The sequence below is a fragment of the Topomyia yanbarensis genome, chromosome 3, assembly GCF_030247195.1.
Source record: "Topomyia yanbarensis strain Yona2022 chromosome 3, ASM3024719v1, whole genome shotgun sequence".
In the NCBI taxonomy this organism is placed as follows: Eukaryota; Metazoa; Arthropoda; class Insecta; order Diptera; family Culicidae; genus Topomyia; species Topomyia yanbarensis.
In genome coordinates, this window is record NC_080672.1 from 255,124,637 (window position 1) to 255,141,390 (window position 16,754).

Sequence of the window (16,754 nt, forward strand, 5' to 3'; positions counted from 1 at the left end):
CAGAGCCACCAAAATCATTTCAAAAAATAAGTTTGCATTTTCTGTTTCATGGACCCTGGAGAGCAATTTGGGTTAAACCCTAAATTATGATTTATTTCAGTACGCAAATTGCAAATAAGGTCAGAAACAAACAAGTGAAGTGGAAAACATTTTACTAGGCGCATGCAAAAAAGGTTTCAATTCTCAAACATTTTACCAAGGTGCAGTATTACATTACTCTCTTTACCCTGAGTGTTCGATAATCTCCGTATTGTAAACACAATTTCAATTTTGTTCTCTATCAAAAAGTAAGCGGTAAGTCTCAGCGTTCGATTTATGCTTTCTTTTCGGTCTTCTTGGGAAGCAGTACGGCTTGAATATTTGGCAACACACCGCCCTGAGCAATTGTCACTCCGGAGAGCAGTTTGTTCAACTTTTCGTTGTTACGAATCACCAGCTGCTGAAGACGTGGGATAATTCGTCTTTTTGTTGTCACGGGCAGCATTTCCTTCCAATTTCAACACTTTAACAGCAAGATATTCCATTGCAGCTACTAAGTAAACGGCACACCGACGCGTTCAACACAATTTGCTTGTGTATCGACCAACGAAGAGGAGGAGCTACGAAGAACACATATTGATGACAACACAAAAAAGGACGAGCTTACATTGTGCTGCAGTCAGGTATAAAAACTCAGCATGCTGTTGCTCACGCTCAGTTCGTTTGAAGCATCGTAACTGTACGTCGGTCGAAATGTGTGCTGTTTGCTGCTTTTAGAAGCGTTGGCCAAGCACGCCGTCTCAGATGGCACCAAAGCTGTTACCATATACACCAGCTCCAAGTAAATTCTGAACACTGCCCAAGCAAAAGGCCCTTTTCAGGGCCATCAATTTATCGACAAAGAATGAAATTGAAGTTTTGTCATTAGAAGCATCAGAAAGTGGCTTGTCAAGAGCGTTGGATGGTAAGTGAGCCACTTGTGAACAATACCAGTGGCGGATCCAGGGGGAGGGTCTTGGGGGTCCGGACCCTCCCCCCGAAATTTTTCATCTTCTTGAGAAATTTTAAAATAGTTTCTATTTTAAATTCGTTCTAAACTCAAAATCATTCCAAACCAGATTCGACCACCAAAACTGAGGTTATTACATATCACGTATTGTACAACGAACATTTCAAAATCGAAATTTCGGACCCCCTCCGAAATTTTTTTCTGGATCCGCTCCTGAACAATACCGTCGCTTTCACGTAGAAAGGCACAAAATCATAAGGTTTTTGGGATTTGTAGACAGTTTAGTGTAATGATTCAATTTACAAAAACCGAACGTTTTCTAGCGTTTCGATATAGGTGCTCCGTTTCAAAATTTTCGGCCAGAATGCTGCCTGTTTTTTAAACGTGAAAATCTGCTGTTGTACTGAATGAATACCTTCGATTTTTGCGCTGATTGGAAATAGTTGTGACTAATTCTGTAGAATGTACAATTACTGAAAATAACGGATTTTGTGAAAGCAGTGGTTGGTCCGTACAATTCTATTCCAAGCGAGCCAGACTAGTTTTCGTTGGAAGGTCCACCTCTGACAATAGAAGTAAACTATTTTCTTTTTTCCCTTTTTATTTCGACTATGTTAGTCACATTTTCTTTTTTACATTTTAACGACATTCTATTAGTCAGAGATTACTGGGTAGGGAAAGTTATGAAACTTAGAGCCATAGTACTGAAGTGAGAGCAAGGATGTGAAGTAAACAGATCGGAAAACTAGAAGTGGCAGAGTCATTAGAACAGGCTTAATATCGTACGGGCTTAATCTTTGTCTTCTGTTAATGAGGGTCGAGCTTAGGCAGAATAACTACGAATCACCCGAGTTCACTAACATGTGTCCTGATAAAGGTAGACGGATCTATTTTTACCGTGACAACCGACAGTAAACGTCTACCTTTATCAGAACACATGTTTCATAACTTTCCCTACCCAGTAATCTCTAGCTAATTGAATGTCGTTAAAATGTAATAAAGAAGTAAACTATTTTATTTTGAATTCAACTACAACTTCCTTGAAAACAGCTCAGCTAAAAAATTTTTGGGAAAAACTCGCAAACCTAAATTTTCCACTATAATGGAAACTAGTGCCCCCGCCGCACTGCATCATCAAGATTGATAGTAATTGAAGCGGGGAGGAAAGGGTTGGGGGAGGGAGGTAGTAAGGCAGTGGAAAACGAAAATTTCATTTATATCTTACTGGAATATAATTGGCTGGTCCTGAAAAGAACTTGTTGGTTTGTGGTTTATTTTGGGTCACAATTTAGGCCCGCACGATTTCTGATAGCTTTGAATTTCTCGCAGGGCGACAGTTTCTGTTCGGTAGCGATGAGGCTTCTTAACGCCAACCGTGACTGGGGCACTTTTACACGGCCTTCGTTGCTTACTGCTTGCGGGGAGGCTTTCCTCCGGTGGACTTACGAGCAGTCTGTTTGGCCATGTAGCGAAAAATGCTGATCTGCTACTTCTCTGATGCTGGTAGTAGGACGACGGTCAAACGCTCGTTTTCGTGGCTTCATTTATAAAAGTTCAACAAGATTTTCAAAGAATGTTGCAAATTGAAAACTAATTCCAAAAATACTCCAATTAAACTATGTATGTGCAAAAGACGACAAATTCGCAAAGAAATTGCTGTTGCAGCACAGAATTTCCCGTCGGGAAATGGTTTTTTGGCGGGTAAATTTGCTCGATAGAAATACAGTTCGTCGATTGGCCCATTCAGATTCGCAATTTCAGTTTTGTTCATAATCAAAAATGTGTGATCGTCCTGAAAACGACAGTTTTTACAGCAATATGCATTTCATTTGCGAGTTTCAGCGTTCGATTTATGCTTTCTTTTGGGTCTTCTTGGGCAGCACTACTGATTGGATGTTTTGCAACACACCACCTTGAGCAATGGTCACTTGTTTGTTCAACTTTTCGATGTTACGAATCGCCAGCTGTTGAAGACGTGGAATAATTCGTCTTTTTGTTGTCACGGGCAGCATTTCCTTCCAATTTCAACACTTTAACAGCAAGGTATTCCATTGCAGCTACTAAGTAAACGGCACACCGACGCGTTCAACACAATTTGCTTGTGCATCGACCAACGAAGAGGAGGAGCAACGAAGAACACATATTGAGGACAACACAAAAAAGGACGAGCTTACATTGAGCTGTAGTAAGGTATAAAAACTTAGCATGCTGCTGCTCAATATCAGTTTGTTTGTATCGTCGTACCATATACGTCGATCCAAATGTTTCCGAACATTGTTAAAGGATACAAGAAGAAGCGGCCGTCCGTTTGTAGCTGTCAGAAAAGTCCACCAAGCACGCCATCTCAGATGGCACAAAACACTAGCTCCAACTAAATTCCGAATACTGCCCAAACAAAAGGCCCTTTTCAGGGCCATCATTTATCAACAAAGAATCGAATTCAAGTTTTGTTATTACAAGCATCAGAAAGTGGCTTGCCAAGAGCGTTGGATAGTAAGTGAGCCCCTTGTGAACAATATCGTCGGCATGTTGTAGAATGGCACGAAATAAAAAGTTATCATTTGTGTGATTTGTTAACAGTTTCGTGTAATGATTCTATTTACAATAACATTCATTAAATGCTCTTTTTAGGATTACCATATAGAATATTTTAGATTTCGATGCACGTGTATCGATATTTCGGTATTTCCATTAGAAATAACGAAATATCTGCTTTTAATACAACCTATTAGAAGATAGTCAAAATTGTAGCATTTGTATAACCAGTCTAAAGTGTATTCTACTTCACTCCGGCTATGTCTCTGACATTACCCACCCATCTTTTTTATGCTTTATCAAATTACATCAGAAGAAATGGTACACATCAATAACAAAGCTACAATATATTGGTTTTTGAAACAGTAAGTTTAAACAGCAACCAATATCAGTTGAAACAAGTAACCAATTATTTGAAATATTACCAAAACGTTTTGTAAAGCACCAAATGTTACAATTTAGTCATTTTAATTCGTTCACACTAAGAAAAATTCTTAAGATTACATGCATTCTTTTCATTATTTTTCACAGTGTAGATCTACGTATCAATTGACACTTGTTTTGAAAATTATTGTTAGATTTTGGGCACAAATGCAAAAATTTCTGCACTGATCCTGACAGTAATAATAGTAAGATACTTTACCTAACTACTAGTTAAATATAACTGTAAAATCAAGAAATTTGATACCCATTTTTCATCAATTTGGCTATGCATTATTTTTCAACTACTTCCCCTAGGACATTCTGCATTGATTAAAATAGTTGATATGACGAGTGATACTATTTATGACTATAAGTGATGCGGGATGATGAAAATAGGTAATTTGGTATCCATATCGGTAGTATTTGGTTCATTTTGAATTATGGTCACTTTGCTCCAAGCTTCAGAAGCTGATAGGAGTGAACATTTTAGAACAAATACATATTCTGCGGCTATAATGAACCTAGAAGTGAAAAAAGTGAGAAGGTTGATCACTGTTGTTAATTCAGTAAAGAAGAATCTTGATTATTACTATTAGTTGAGGAACGTTAATATGATTATAATATTACCATAAGACTAGAAGTTCATCATCGAGGAGAGTTGAAACAAGGTGTTTCAACTCTCCCAGGTCGAGAAGTAAAGCTTGATCCACAATTTACAATATATACCTACATTGCAACGATGGAGCGCAATTCAGGCAATCTATAAATGTTAACTATAAGACTACATAATAATGATATTGTCATGATCCAATATCGCTTATTTTTGCCTTTCTCAATAGAAAGGTATTGCAATTGCTCTGAAAACCGACTTTTTAACGGAGGCCCGGAGGGCCGAGTGACATATACCATTCGATTCAGTTCGTCGAGTTCGGCAAATGTCTGTGTGTGTGTATGTATGTGTGTGTGTGTATGTATGTGTGTGTGTATGTGCGTCTGTGTGTGTACGCGAACACAATCTCACTCACTTTTCTCAGAGATGGATGAACCGATTTTTACAAACTTAGTCCAAAATGAAAGGTGCAACGTTCCCATAGGCTGCTATTGAATTTCTAATGGATCCGACTTCCGGTTCCGGAATTACAGGATGATGAGTACGATCACGCAGAAAATGTCGATTTTAAGAAATTCTGCAATGAATGTATAATGGTGAAAATTTTTCCAAAATGTGACCGCAACTGCTTCGATTTGTAGTACTAGGTCATTAACAGCCATTCAAAGTCTCTTTGGTCACATTGGCCACCATCATCGGTTCCGGAAGCCCCGGCGGAAGTATCCAAATTCAGACTAACAGTCACATCGGTTTCTCGGAGGTGGCTAGACCGAGTCAACCAAACTTAGTCTCAAATGAAAGATGTTGCGTCCCCGTAAATGGCTATTAAATTTTATCCCCAACCGACTTCCGGTTCCGGAGTTACGGGTTGTGGCGTGCGATCACATAGCAAATTGTGATTCAAACCGATACCCCGATGGAAGCAAAAAAGGTAAAAATTTCGCTAAAATGTCTCTCAAATAACTTAACTTTGCAGTTCTAGGTCACCGATGGCCAAACAAACTTTCGTTGACTACATTGACCACCATAGACGGTTCCGGAAGTGCCCGGGAAAAGCGGCCATCTTTCATAACTAGCTAACTCATATCAGTTTCTCGGAAATGGTTGGGCCGATTTTCACAAACTTAGTCCCAAATGATAGCTATATTATCCCCACAGATGTCTGTAAAATTTCGCACGGACCGCTTGTATGGTTCCGGAAATATAGACTGAACGGTCCGGTCACACATGAAATTCCCATATAAACCGGAACTCAAAATTTTTTTCAAAGGGGGGACCCCATGAAATTTCAGAAATCGAATTCGTATTTTTGATGCCAAACATCTTTAAAATGCATGAAACGTCGAGATTTTATGTTATCACGAAATTTTTTTTTTTTTAGAAATCGACTTTTTGGGACTTTGCCGATTTTGCACCTTTTTGCCTTTCTCAATAGAAAGGTATTGCAATTGCTCTGAAAACCGACTTTTTAACGGAGGCCCGGAGGGCCGAGTGACATATACCATTCGATTCAGTTCGTCGAGTTCGGCAAATGTCTGTGTGTGTATGTATGTGTGTGTATGTATGTGTGTGTATGTGCGTCTGTGTGTGTGTACGCGAACACAATCTCACTCACTTTTCTCAGAGATGGATGAACCGATTTTTATAAACTTAGTCCCAAATGAAAGGTGCAACGTTCCCATAGGCTGCTATTGAATTTCTAATGGATCCGACTTCCGGTTCCGGAATTACAGGGTGATGAGTACGATCACGCAGAAAATGTCGATTTTAAGAAATTCTGCAATGAATGTATAATGGTGAAAATTTTTCCAAAATGTGACCACGACTGCTTCGATTTGTAGTACTAGGTCATTAACAGCCATTCAAAGTCTCTTTGGTCACATTGGCCACCATCATCGGTTCCGGAAGCCCCGGCGGAAGTATCCAAATTCAGACTAACAGTCACATCGGTTTCTCGGAGGTGGCTAGACCGAATCAACCAAACTTAGTCTCAAATGAAAGATGTTGCGTCCCCGTAAATGGCTATTAAATTTTATCCCCAACCGACTTCCGGTTCCGGAGTTACGGGTTGTGGCGTGCGATCACATAGCAAATTGTGATTCAAACCGATACCCCGATGGAAGCAAAAAAGGTAAAAATTTCGCTAAAATGTCTCTCAAATAACTTAACTTTGCAGTTCTAGGTCACCGACGGCCAAACAAACTTTCGTTGACTACATTGACCATCATAGACGGTTCCGGAAGTGCCCGGGAAAAGCGGCCATCTTTCATAACTAGCAAACTCATATCAGTTTCTCGGAAATGGTTGGGCCGATTTTCACAAACTTAGTCCCAAATGATAGCTATATTATCCCCACAGATGTCTGTAAAATTTCGCACGGACCGCTTGTATGGTTCCGGAAATATAGACTGAACGGTCCGGTCACACATGAAATTCCCATATAAACCGGAACTCAAAATTTTTTTCAAAGGGGGGACCCCATGAAATTTCAGAAATCGAATTCGTATTTTTGATGCCAAACATCTTTAAAATGCATGAAACGTCGAGATTTTATGTTATCACGAAATTTTTTTTTTTTAGAAATCGACTTTTTGGGACTTTGCCGATTTTGCACCTTTTTGCCTTTCTCAATAGAAAGGTATTGCAATTGCTCTGAAAACCGACTTTTTAACGGAGGCCCGGAGGGCCGAGTGACATATACCATTCGATTCAGTTCGTCGAGTTCGGCAAATGTCTGTGTGTGTATGTGTGTGTGTGTGTGTGTGTATGTATGTATGTGTGTGTATGTGCGTCTGTGTGTACGCGAACACAATCTCACTCACTTTTCTCAGAGATGGATGAACCGATTTTTACAAACTTAGTCCCAAATGAAAGGTGCAACGTTCCCATAGGCTGCTATTGAATTTCTAATGGATCCGACTTCCGGTTCCGGAATTACAGGATGATGAGTACGATCACGCAGAAAATGTCGATTTTAAGAAATTCTGCAATGAATGTATAATGGTGAAAATTTTTCCAAAATGTGACCACAACTGCTTCGATTTGTAGTACTAGGTCATTAACAGCCATTCAAAGTCTCTTTGGTCACATTGGCCAACATCATCGGTTCCGGAAGCCCCGGCGGAAGTATCCAAATTCAGACTAACAGTCACATCGGTTTCTCGGAGGTGGCTAGACCGAATCAACTAAACTTAGTCTCAAATGAAAGATGTTGCGTCCCCGTAAATGGCTATTAAATTTTATCCCCAACCGACTTCCGGTTCCGGAGTTACGGGTTGTGGCGTGCGATCACATAGCAAATTGTGATTCAAACCGATACTCCGATGGAAGCAAAAAAGGTAAATATTTCGCTAAAATGTCTCTCAAATAACTTAACTTTGCAGTTCTAGGTCACCGATGGTCAAACAAACTTTCGTTGACTACATTGACCACCATAGACGGTTCCGGAAGTGCCCGGGAAAAGCGGCCATCTTTCAAAATTTACGAACTCACATCAGTTTCCCGAAATGGTTGGGCCGATTTTCACAAACTTAGTCCCAAATGATAGCTATAACATCCCCATAGATGTATATAAAATTTCGCACGGATCGCTTATATGGGTCCGGAAATATAGACTAAATCGTTCGGTCACATATGAAATTCCCATATAAGTCGGAACTCTATTTTTTTTCAAAAAATTTCAGAAATCGAATTCGTATTTTTGATGCCAAACATCTTTAAAATGCATGAAACGTCGAGAGTTTATGTTATCTCGAAAAAAATTTATTTATGAAAATCGACTTTTTGGGACTTTGCCGATTTCGCACCTTTTTTCAGTTCAATATTACCGTGGCTGTTTTTTCTTTTACAAAATTTTAGAACTCGAATAATGATTTATTTTCCTGTATATGGTTGTCATGTGATGTATAATAATAAAATGTAATATATGCATTTAAAAGTTTTTAATGAATATAAACAACGCACACATTCTCGTGATTCATGATTGAGAAAGGCACAATTGCACCGCTAGGTGGATTAAAATAGGTTTTTTTAATACCTACTGATTTGAAAAATATGACGAAACTTACTTTCGCGCTACTGTTTCGCTAGTAATGGGCACTGTTTCAACTTTCCTCTGTTTCACATACAATGGAAGTTGTTAAATTTCAGAAAACACTACCTTCTGTTTCTTGCGAAATTTTGAAAAGGGGCCCCTATGTAGAAACGTTAGTCGTAGTCAAGACAAAAAAGAGACAGACTAATTACACCCAAGTTTGTATGAATGTAGCACCGACTACACCGGTGTAGAGCACTGTCAAAAACGAAAACAACATAAGGTTTGCGTGAACCAATTCGTGATATGGTACAGGAGTACACTGCCGTTATACGCATATTTGGCACATATGGGAGTCGCTATACACATAGTACAATCATGCGTATAACGCCAGTGCAATCGAAAAACATCTGGACAATGTGGTTTCAAACAATGTTCTCCTTTGTGGAGAAAAAATAGTTTTTACCCAAAACTACACCCACGTGTACGGGGTTTGGCATAAATGAACTGCGTGGACTCTAGGGATAATCAAAACTCGGAAATTTACTAGATTAGAAATCCATTCGCAGTAGAAATTCCAATTATAAATATTACTATTCATAATGTAAACTACAATATCTAGATGAGAATTTTCACGACTTTCTTAACTGAATTTTTATTTCAGATCATACTTGTCATTACGAGATCCTCTACTACGCTAGTCATTCTCCGGACTTCCAATTGAAGCCAATAGATGTGCAGCAGGTATAGTCGCCACATGAATTATAGCGAAAATTAGAAAACTTGATTAGAGTTATCACCCAGTAATGATAACGACAGCTCTAGTCTAGAGTATTGTTTTTTTTTCTATTCTAATACACATACTTACAATCGTTGCAGCCCGATGATTACCGGCATACTATCAACTCTCTGAAACTGAACTCCGAGTACGTCATAGCCGTTCGCGCAAAGAACACGAAAAACTCAGCCCGAGAGAGTGAACTTAAGTGGCACACGTTCCACACACCCAGCTGTACTGATTGGCATAACAGTAGTAAAATCTGCGGTAAAGATAATTCTTTCCGGCGTTTCGTTTTACGGCCGCCATTCTAACGTTCTTTACAGGTTGCTGAAGTCAGTGGTGCAAATTTTCATTTTCAAATGCCAACTTTCAGCTCAATCAAACCTAACCATGATTCAAATTCAAAGCGTCCCTTAATCATTCACTTTCAAGTTGGCGGGATTTTCAAAACCAAACCATACGTCTTTATTTCAAATAGATGCTTCACCAACCAAAGCTTACATGAACAGTAAGAAGTATGTTCAGAGTAGTTTTGCTTGAAAAACCTCGTCAATATCTCAGTACAGAGATATTCATATGGTCAATGAAATCGAAAATGAATTTTTTTTTAAATGATTGAGCAGCTCGGCTGTTTGAATGAATGATGCAAACGAAAAACGGCGAATTGAACATAGTAGGGCATGATTTAAGATTTGTTCTTCCTTCGAGTTCAAAACAACCTGGTGAAAATTTGCAGCTCTGGCTGAAGTGTATGCATAATAATTTGATATCTACTATTAACCTTCTTAAGAAAGATGTCTTCCGTTTAATTCTACAGTAATATTGATAAAATGCACTTAGTTTCACAATTGTCCAATGAAGGACGTTGAATGACGTCCAAATAACCGTTCAACAGACGTCCATTGTTGAACCCGTGTCAACGATTTCGAAACATTTTTTGGAATTATCAGTTGGTTGTATTTCGACTATGATCAGGCCCGTAACATGTAGTTGGCGGGGTTGGTTCCCGCCAAGCCTAGGGGGGTGCTGGCATCTTGATCGGTTTTATAAAATAAATAAGGATAAGCCAATGTACCAAAGCGACTCAAAACTGAAACTCCACCAAAGGAGCCAGAGGAACAGACTATGGCCCTGTCAGTCCCATTCAGCTTTGTTCACAATAAATGGCGTTGCTCTCAAATTTAAAGGGAATGGAAGAATGAATAACGAACGGGTTTTGAGTTGCACGACACGAACATTACACAACAAAGACTTAAAATTCGAAAATAGTCAAAATTATTACAAATATTATAATCGTTTGTTTTCGCAGTTTCATAACAACAAATATGAGATAGAAATGTGGTAAGCGATTTCCTTCGAAAATCTTCATTCACTAAAGAAAGTGGTTATTGAAACTGCCAAGCCCACGCTTGACCAAATCGAATCGGTAATCACACCGTCGATCTAAACTATGTGAACGGATATGTTGATGCGATAGTTCTTCATAAAAGACATGTCGTCAGTAATGTCATTTGCTTCCTTTAAATAGAAGATCACAATTCTGAGCTTATCTGGGCAAACTTTCGAAATATCTGTCACGGCACGGCTGAATATTTCTGCGTCAGTTCTTTCAAAATCTTTACAATATTTTAGCGTATTATATTTCATATGTTGAACTGGTAGTCGCAGCCTTCAATAACGAATCTTGTTTGACATCCATTCCATCAGCTGGGTTTTTGTAAAAGAATTCATTTATACGCCTGGAGCGAAAGACGAATAAGGGAAGATTAAAGCAAACCTGTGGTCGCCTCTCTTTACTCGGTGTGTAGCTTGACACTAACGATTTTCTTGGCAACTGGTACAAAGAATGTGTAAAAACTTTTATTAGCAATAGATCATGTTTATTACATTCGCACGAGCAAAAAATTGGTGGGCAATGTCTGGGACATAGGATAAGGTGCCTATTTTCACTCTATTAAGGAGGGTATCTCACAAAGATGGCAGACGTTGCTCTAACCAGTGGCTTCAAATGGGTAGGGTGATAATAGAAAATAGTGTCATTAGCCGAACTGGAATGTCGCGACGACATTTGGAACGATAACGCAATTCTAATGAAATGCACCGTTTACAAATGCTGTAACTTTCAATACAGTGAAAACGCGTTTTCATCAGCCCCCAATTTCGTCAGCTTTTCGACCCGATTTCGTCAGCCAGCCAGGGTTATGAGGCTATGTCTACGGAATAATGATGAATATGATAACAGCTTTGGTTTATTAAAGGAAACAAATAAATATGTGTTGGCGTTGCCCCCATTTTGTCAACCAAAGATACACCAAAGGGGCTGATAAAAACGGGTCTTCGCTGTAATATCATTTCTCCTGCGCAGGCTCGTAGTGTGGTGTGTTGACCGGCTTGATTCCCGCCAAGAACGCCAACCTTGGAAGAATATTAAACTCCTATTTTGCTTTATAAACTAAACGAAGAGAAATCTATACCTTTTATTCAAAACGACATATTTAATCACAAAATAAGTCAGGATAAGTGTGTCATTTGGAAGTACACTCTAAATTATTGTTCGAAAGTTGAGCTGAAAAAGAAAGCAAAAGGAAAAACCAAAGTGGCGAGAAACAAACACTTCGCCAAGGGCGCCAGAAAAACACGCTACGGCCCTGACTACGACGTATAGTCCTCTTCACTGTTTGAAGGTGAAATGCAAGTGAATTTTATTTTTTATAACAATGGAATTAACCGGAAGACATCTGTCTAAAGAGGGTTAATTGTGGTAGCGCACTAAGTTGCTCCAAAAGTTTTTTTTAAATAGTGGTCCCTGCTACTTTTTATGATTTGTTTTTATAGCTCCAGAAGAAGTGACCGATTTACGCGTGAGTTCCGTGTACTTGTCCGACGATGCCTATCAGTTCAATGTCACTTGGGATAAGCCTAGTGTCTTGCCGGATTACTATATCGTAAAACTTTTCGACCTTAACCCTGCCGTGGACGATGAAGATGCCAATTCTTATTCGGAAAACGTAACTGGGGTATGTTCAAACATGAGTATTCAAGTCGTCGCAATACATAAATAAAGTCTGTTATGAAATTAGAAATAGAATATATGGCAGAAATAGGAGATTTGCGCGGCAACAAGCGACGAGCCTATTTACCGAAGAACAAGAGAATATGTCTTGGAAAATAGTATTATGGTAGCAGTTACAGGTTATGTAATTATAGCGTAGAATCGTGCTAATAATGCACACTAGAAGAGTCTCAAGTGTGCACGCTGGAAATACTAGAAGAAGAAAAACGAAATGCGCAAATACATCATTTCGATTTTCAACTGCAACCAGCATATCTAGCTGGAATGGAAGACCAGCTTTAAGAGATTTCAATGGCACCATTGGCCATAAAATCTGAGAATTTTCGTTTTGGCATATCTTATCTGTGATTATAAGTTCTACTTGTTTCTAAACTGTAAAATTGTTAAACAAAGTTCAATACCTAATCATAAGAAAAAAAAACACTTAAACAAAGTGTTCAAACAATTTTAATGTCAATTTCTTATTTTCACAGGATACGACAAACATACTTATCGAACATTTTACTATGCATGGGCCTCAGTACGAAGTGTTCATAGCATCCCATGCCAACAATCGGACATCGACGCAAAGTGTTATAAAACCGCTTTACATTAGAAGAATTCCAACCGGTAGGTAGATTTCACCGCACTGAATAATTGTGGTAACGTTAAACCTTGTTAGTAAATCTCGTTTGAAAATTGGGCTCATAGGCAAAATTTTATGTGTCCAAGTCCAAACTACAGAGCACAATAAATGAAAAAGTGTGCAGAGAACAAACGCACATCTCGAGCCGCAGAGTTCTAAAAAACGAACAACCTATTCAAAAATGAGTGCGACTGCCGCCAGGTGTGCTACATAATCATACGTTTGGCTTGGGATATATTAGGTTTGTTCCAGTACACGGAAGTTACTCCGGAGTAAACAGGAGCAAAAATACTTGCTCCTTTTTACTCCGGTTTGCTAACAGAAGAAGAAAAAAGAGAAGACAGTACAGGAACGATTTTCTCTGGAGCACTTCCAGTTTCTCCTGGTACTGGAACAAACCTATTGATATCAAGATGGTTGTGTTTTAATTCAATTATTTACACAGGTATTTTATACTTAATTTGTTCAAACATGGAAGTCTGTTCTCTGTGCCGTAACTGCCATTAAAGATAGAGGCTCGCAACGGTGCAAACTTTCAAATATATCTCACGGAGCCGAACATTTTTTATATTTTTGTTGCAGATCATTGGAATGGAGGACGATTGGCTGTCATTATTCTAACGCCCATTCTCACAATAGGTTTAATGAAAATTTTCATCTCTCTTATATGCAGAAGAAGAGCTAAAATAAAACGCTATGAGCAGAGATGCGAATATTTCAAGGTAAGCTATGCGTAGAAATTAATAACTTAGCCGCGCGATGCGCACACTCAAAATGCTTGACTCACTTCAATGTTAGCAAATATTCGTTCTAGGAACTGGAGCAGAAAGCACCTGTTGACCCTAGCACGGATTTTGAAATTAAAGTAAAAAGTATCCAGGAAATTTTGCAACCGTTTGCGTTCCCGGGTGATATGATTGCACCGATCAATGACGAAATGGAAATAGATTTCGATCAAATAAAGGTCCTGGATATACTGGGTGAAGGTGCCTTTGGTTTAGTTCGAAAAGGGATTCTCGTTCGACCGCAGGAGACGTACACACAAGTAGCTGTAAAGATGCTGAAAGGTACAATTCGAAATTCTTCGAATATTTTTTCTACCACTACCCATAATTTCATGAAATTTCAGAATGCCCCAGTTTAGAGGATATCAAGGAATTTCGACGGGAAATAGAGGTGATGAAGTCAGTGGGGGCACATCCAAATGTGGTGTGTATTGTAGGTCATTACACTAAGAATGTAAACGAGATGATGTTATTGACGGAATATTGCAGCAAGGGCAACCTGTTGAACTATATGAGGTAAGTTTAAAATAATGGGCAGGAAGAAGCGGACCTGCGTCAGTGCTGATACAGTTTTGATTCGCTGGTTAGCCCGATTTGATCAGTTAGTTGGGCAAACTACAAAACAAAATTTTAATTAAATTTCTCTCTGGATTCGTATGACAGGTATCTCAAGATTAATTGTGGCATTGTCTCCATTATCCGGATGGTATGATGTTTAGAATTCGGATGGATTCTGGTAGTATCATTAGCACGATGCCGAAAAAATATTTCCGAAGGTTCTGGTACAGTTCTGCTCAAGTTGAAATTCTGCTGAAGATTTTGATTTGTTGACGATTCTGTTGGAATCTTGTTTATATTTCCAATCAAATCCTATCAAATATTTTGATGAAAAAACTTTCTGCTTTGCGGAGTTCTGTGCAGTTTAGGCAACGTTTTGCTCACGATTATGATACTATGATGGAACCGTGCTCAGACTTTTGACATTATATAGCACAAGTGAAAGTAAAATCCCGTCAGAATCCTAAACGAAGTTTTGTACAAGAATGCTAGATTTTTTTTATCGGGATCTTGAGCAGGCTTTCGTCATAATTTAGAGGAAGAATCTGTTAGATTGATATGCAGAATGTCATCATAATCCATCGGAGAGAATCATAAACCGACTTTAGAGATGGTTGAGTAGTCAGCGTGACCGCCACCAATCCCAGTTGGTCTGGGTTCAATTCCAGTCGAGGTCGTTGAGATTTTTCTGAGGTGAAAAAATTTGTGGTCACGTCTTCCTTCGGAAGGAAAGTAAAGCCGTTGGTCCCGGTCTAGTTGACATCTGAGTTGATGTATCGATATCTAGTCCAGATAGTGGAGTCACCTCCCTTGCGTCGGTTATGAAGAAGTAGAATCCAACTTCTATACTTTCTTACTAACAAATATCCTCCTCGCGTGATACTTGTGGAGTGCGCAGTAGTATATACAGCATCTAGCAAAAGCAAGTATCGGACTAACATTCCTTCCCTTTCCCTCCGCGATTTATGTTCGGGCGTGGTCGGCGCCGGTATTGATCAATAAACACTTTAGGATTACCAGGAGTTGCACATTGAAAGATGTTTCGCTACTTATCTACTGATTCCCTGGACTGGAGCTTCAGCTAGTCCAGATCGATAACGGAGTAGCAGCCAGGGTTGGTCGCACAACAATGTGGTATATATAGATGTCGCAGAACACACGGTTTGCTAGTGTTAGCAACCAAAAATATGTAAACAATCCAGAAGCACAACGGATCGACGTCATAGCGTTCACACGATTCAATGGGAGCTGAACGAACGGTATAAAGAAAGCAAGTCGGTTTATTCTGTGATCACTCACACCACTCATGTAAGATTCCTCTTACGAATACAAAAATACCATACCTGTATATACAGCATTGGTCGCCCAAGCTCAAGTTCAAGCCCATAAAACCCGACTCTATAACAGTACGCACATATAATTTATGTGTGTGCATACATAGTTTATACATTTGATACATAGAAGGTATGTATGCGCGTGATAGCATTAGCATTTCTTCTTTGTTCTTGCGTTTTATTTTTTTAATGTGTTTATTTAGGCACAAATGCGGTAGGACCGAATATTAATTTTTCTAAAGTATACATGGCACGTGTTAGTGGGGGGGAGGGAAACCCGTATTTAGGGGCGGCTTGCTCCACTCTTATGTGAGTGAAGCAAAAGGTAGGAAGTAGGATACATATTGTATAATTGACATTGTCGTTGGCTGGTTGATCATTGTGACGGATATGCAGACTTTGTTGTAGTGGTTATCAGCCTGTAATCGCAGGGCCAAACAACATGCTCGATATCGTCATAGCCATTCTCACGAACGCAATGATTAGTCCTATACGACGGAAATGCGCATCAAACGTTTAATGTTGACATCGTACAGATAAAGTCCCGGCTCGCATCCAAGCCCTTAAACCAAGCATTCGTCGATATCATCGGGAAAATGGAGTGTAGCCCCCGAGATACTAAAAAATTAATTGAAGCAAATTGGACGTTTGTGAATATCGCCTCCTAATACGCCCAACTTGTTTAAAGAGTCCGCCTTCTCATTGCACGTAATAGAGCAGTGTGACGGGACCCAAACCAAGGTAATCAGATAAAGCACTCATATGTTCCCGTATTTCCACTGGAAATATAGTGAGTTCTTTTCAGGCTTCGCCGCACTGAGGGCCTCAATGGAGCTAAGACTGTCCGAAACGATGAAGTAATGGTTTGCGGGCAAGGTGTCAATAATCCCTAGAGTATACTGAATGGCAGTTAATTCTGCGATGTAAACTGAAGCAGAAACACTAAGTTTGAGTGAGGCAGCAACATTTTCGTTGAAGATACCGAACCCTGTGGACCCATCGAGAATTG

General features: G+C 39.3%; 1 protein-coding gene across 6 annotated transcripts in view; it reads left to right on the forward strand.

Moving 5' to 3' along the window:
• Positions 1–16,754, forward strand: part of LOC131692675 (tyrosine-protein kinase receptor torso-like) — a 97,920-nt gene that overhangs the window by 73,190 nt on the left and 7,976 nt on the right. For all 6 annotated transcript variants that reach the window (XM_058979845.1, XM_058979844.1, XM_058979847.1 and 3 more), the window contains 7 exons: positions 9,254–9,333; positions 9,469–9,634; positions 12,206–12,387; positions 12,917–13,052; positions 13,651–13,790; positions 13,883–14,135; positions 14,198–14,369. In XM_058979845.1, the coding sequence (XP_058835828.1) occupies positions 9,254–9,333; positions 9,469–9,634; positions 12,206–12,387; positions 12,917–13,052; positions 13,651–13,790; positions 13,883–14,135; positions 14,198–14,369 (1,129 nt within the window). The remainder of the gene's footprint in view (positions 1–9,253; positions 9,334–9,468; positions 9,635–12,205; positions 12,388–12,916; positions 13,053–13,650; positions 13,791–13,882; positions 14,136–14,197; positions 14,370–16,754) is intronic.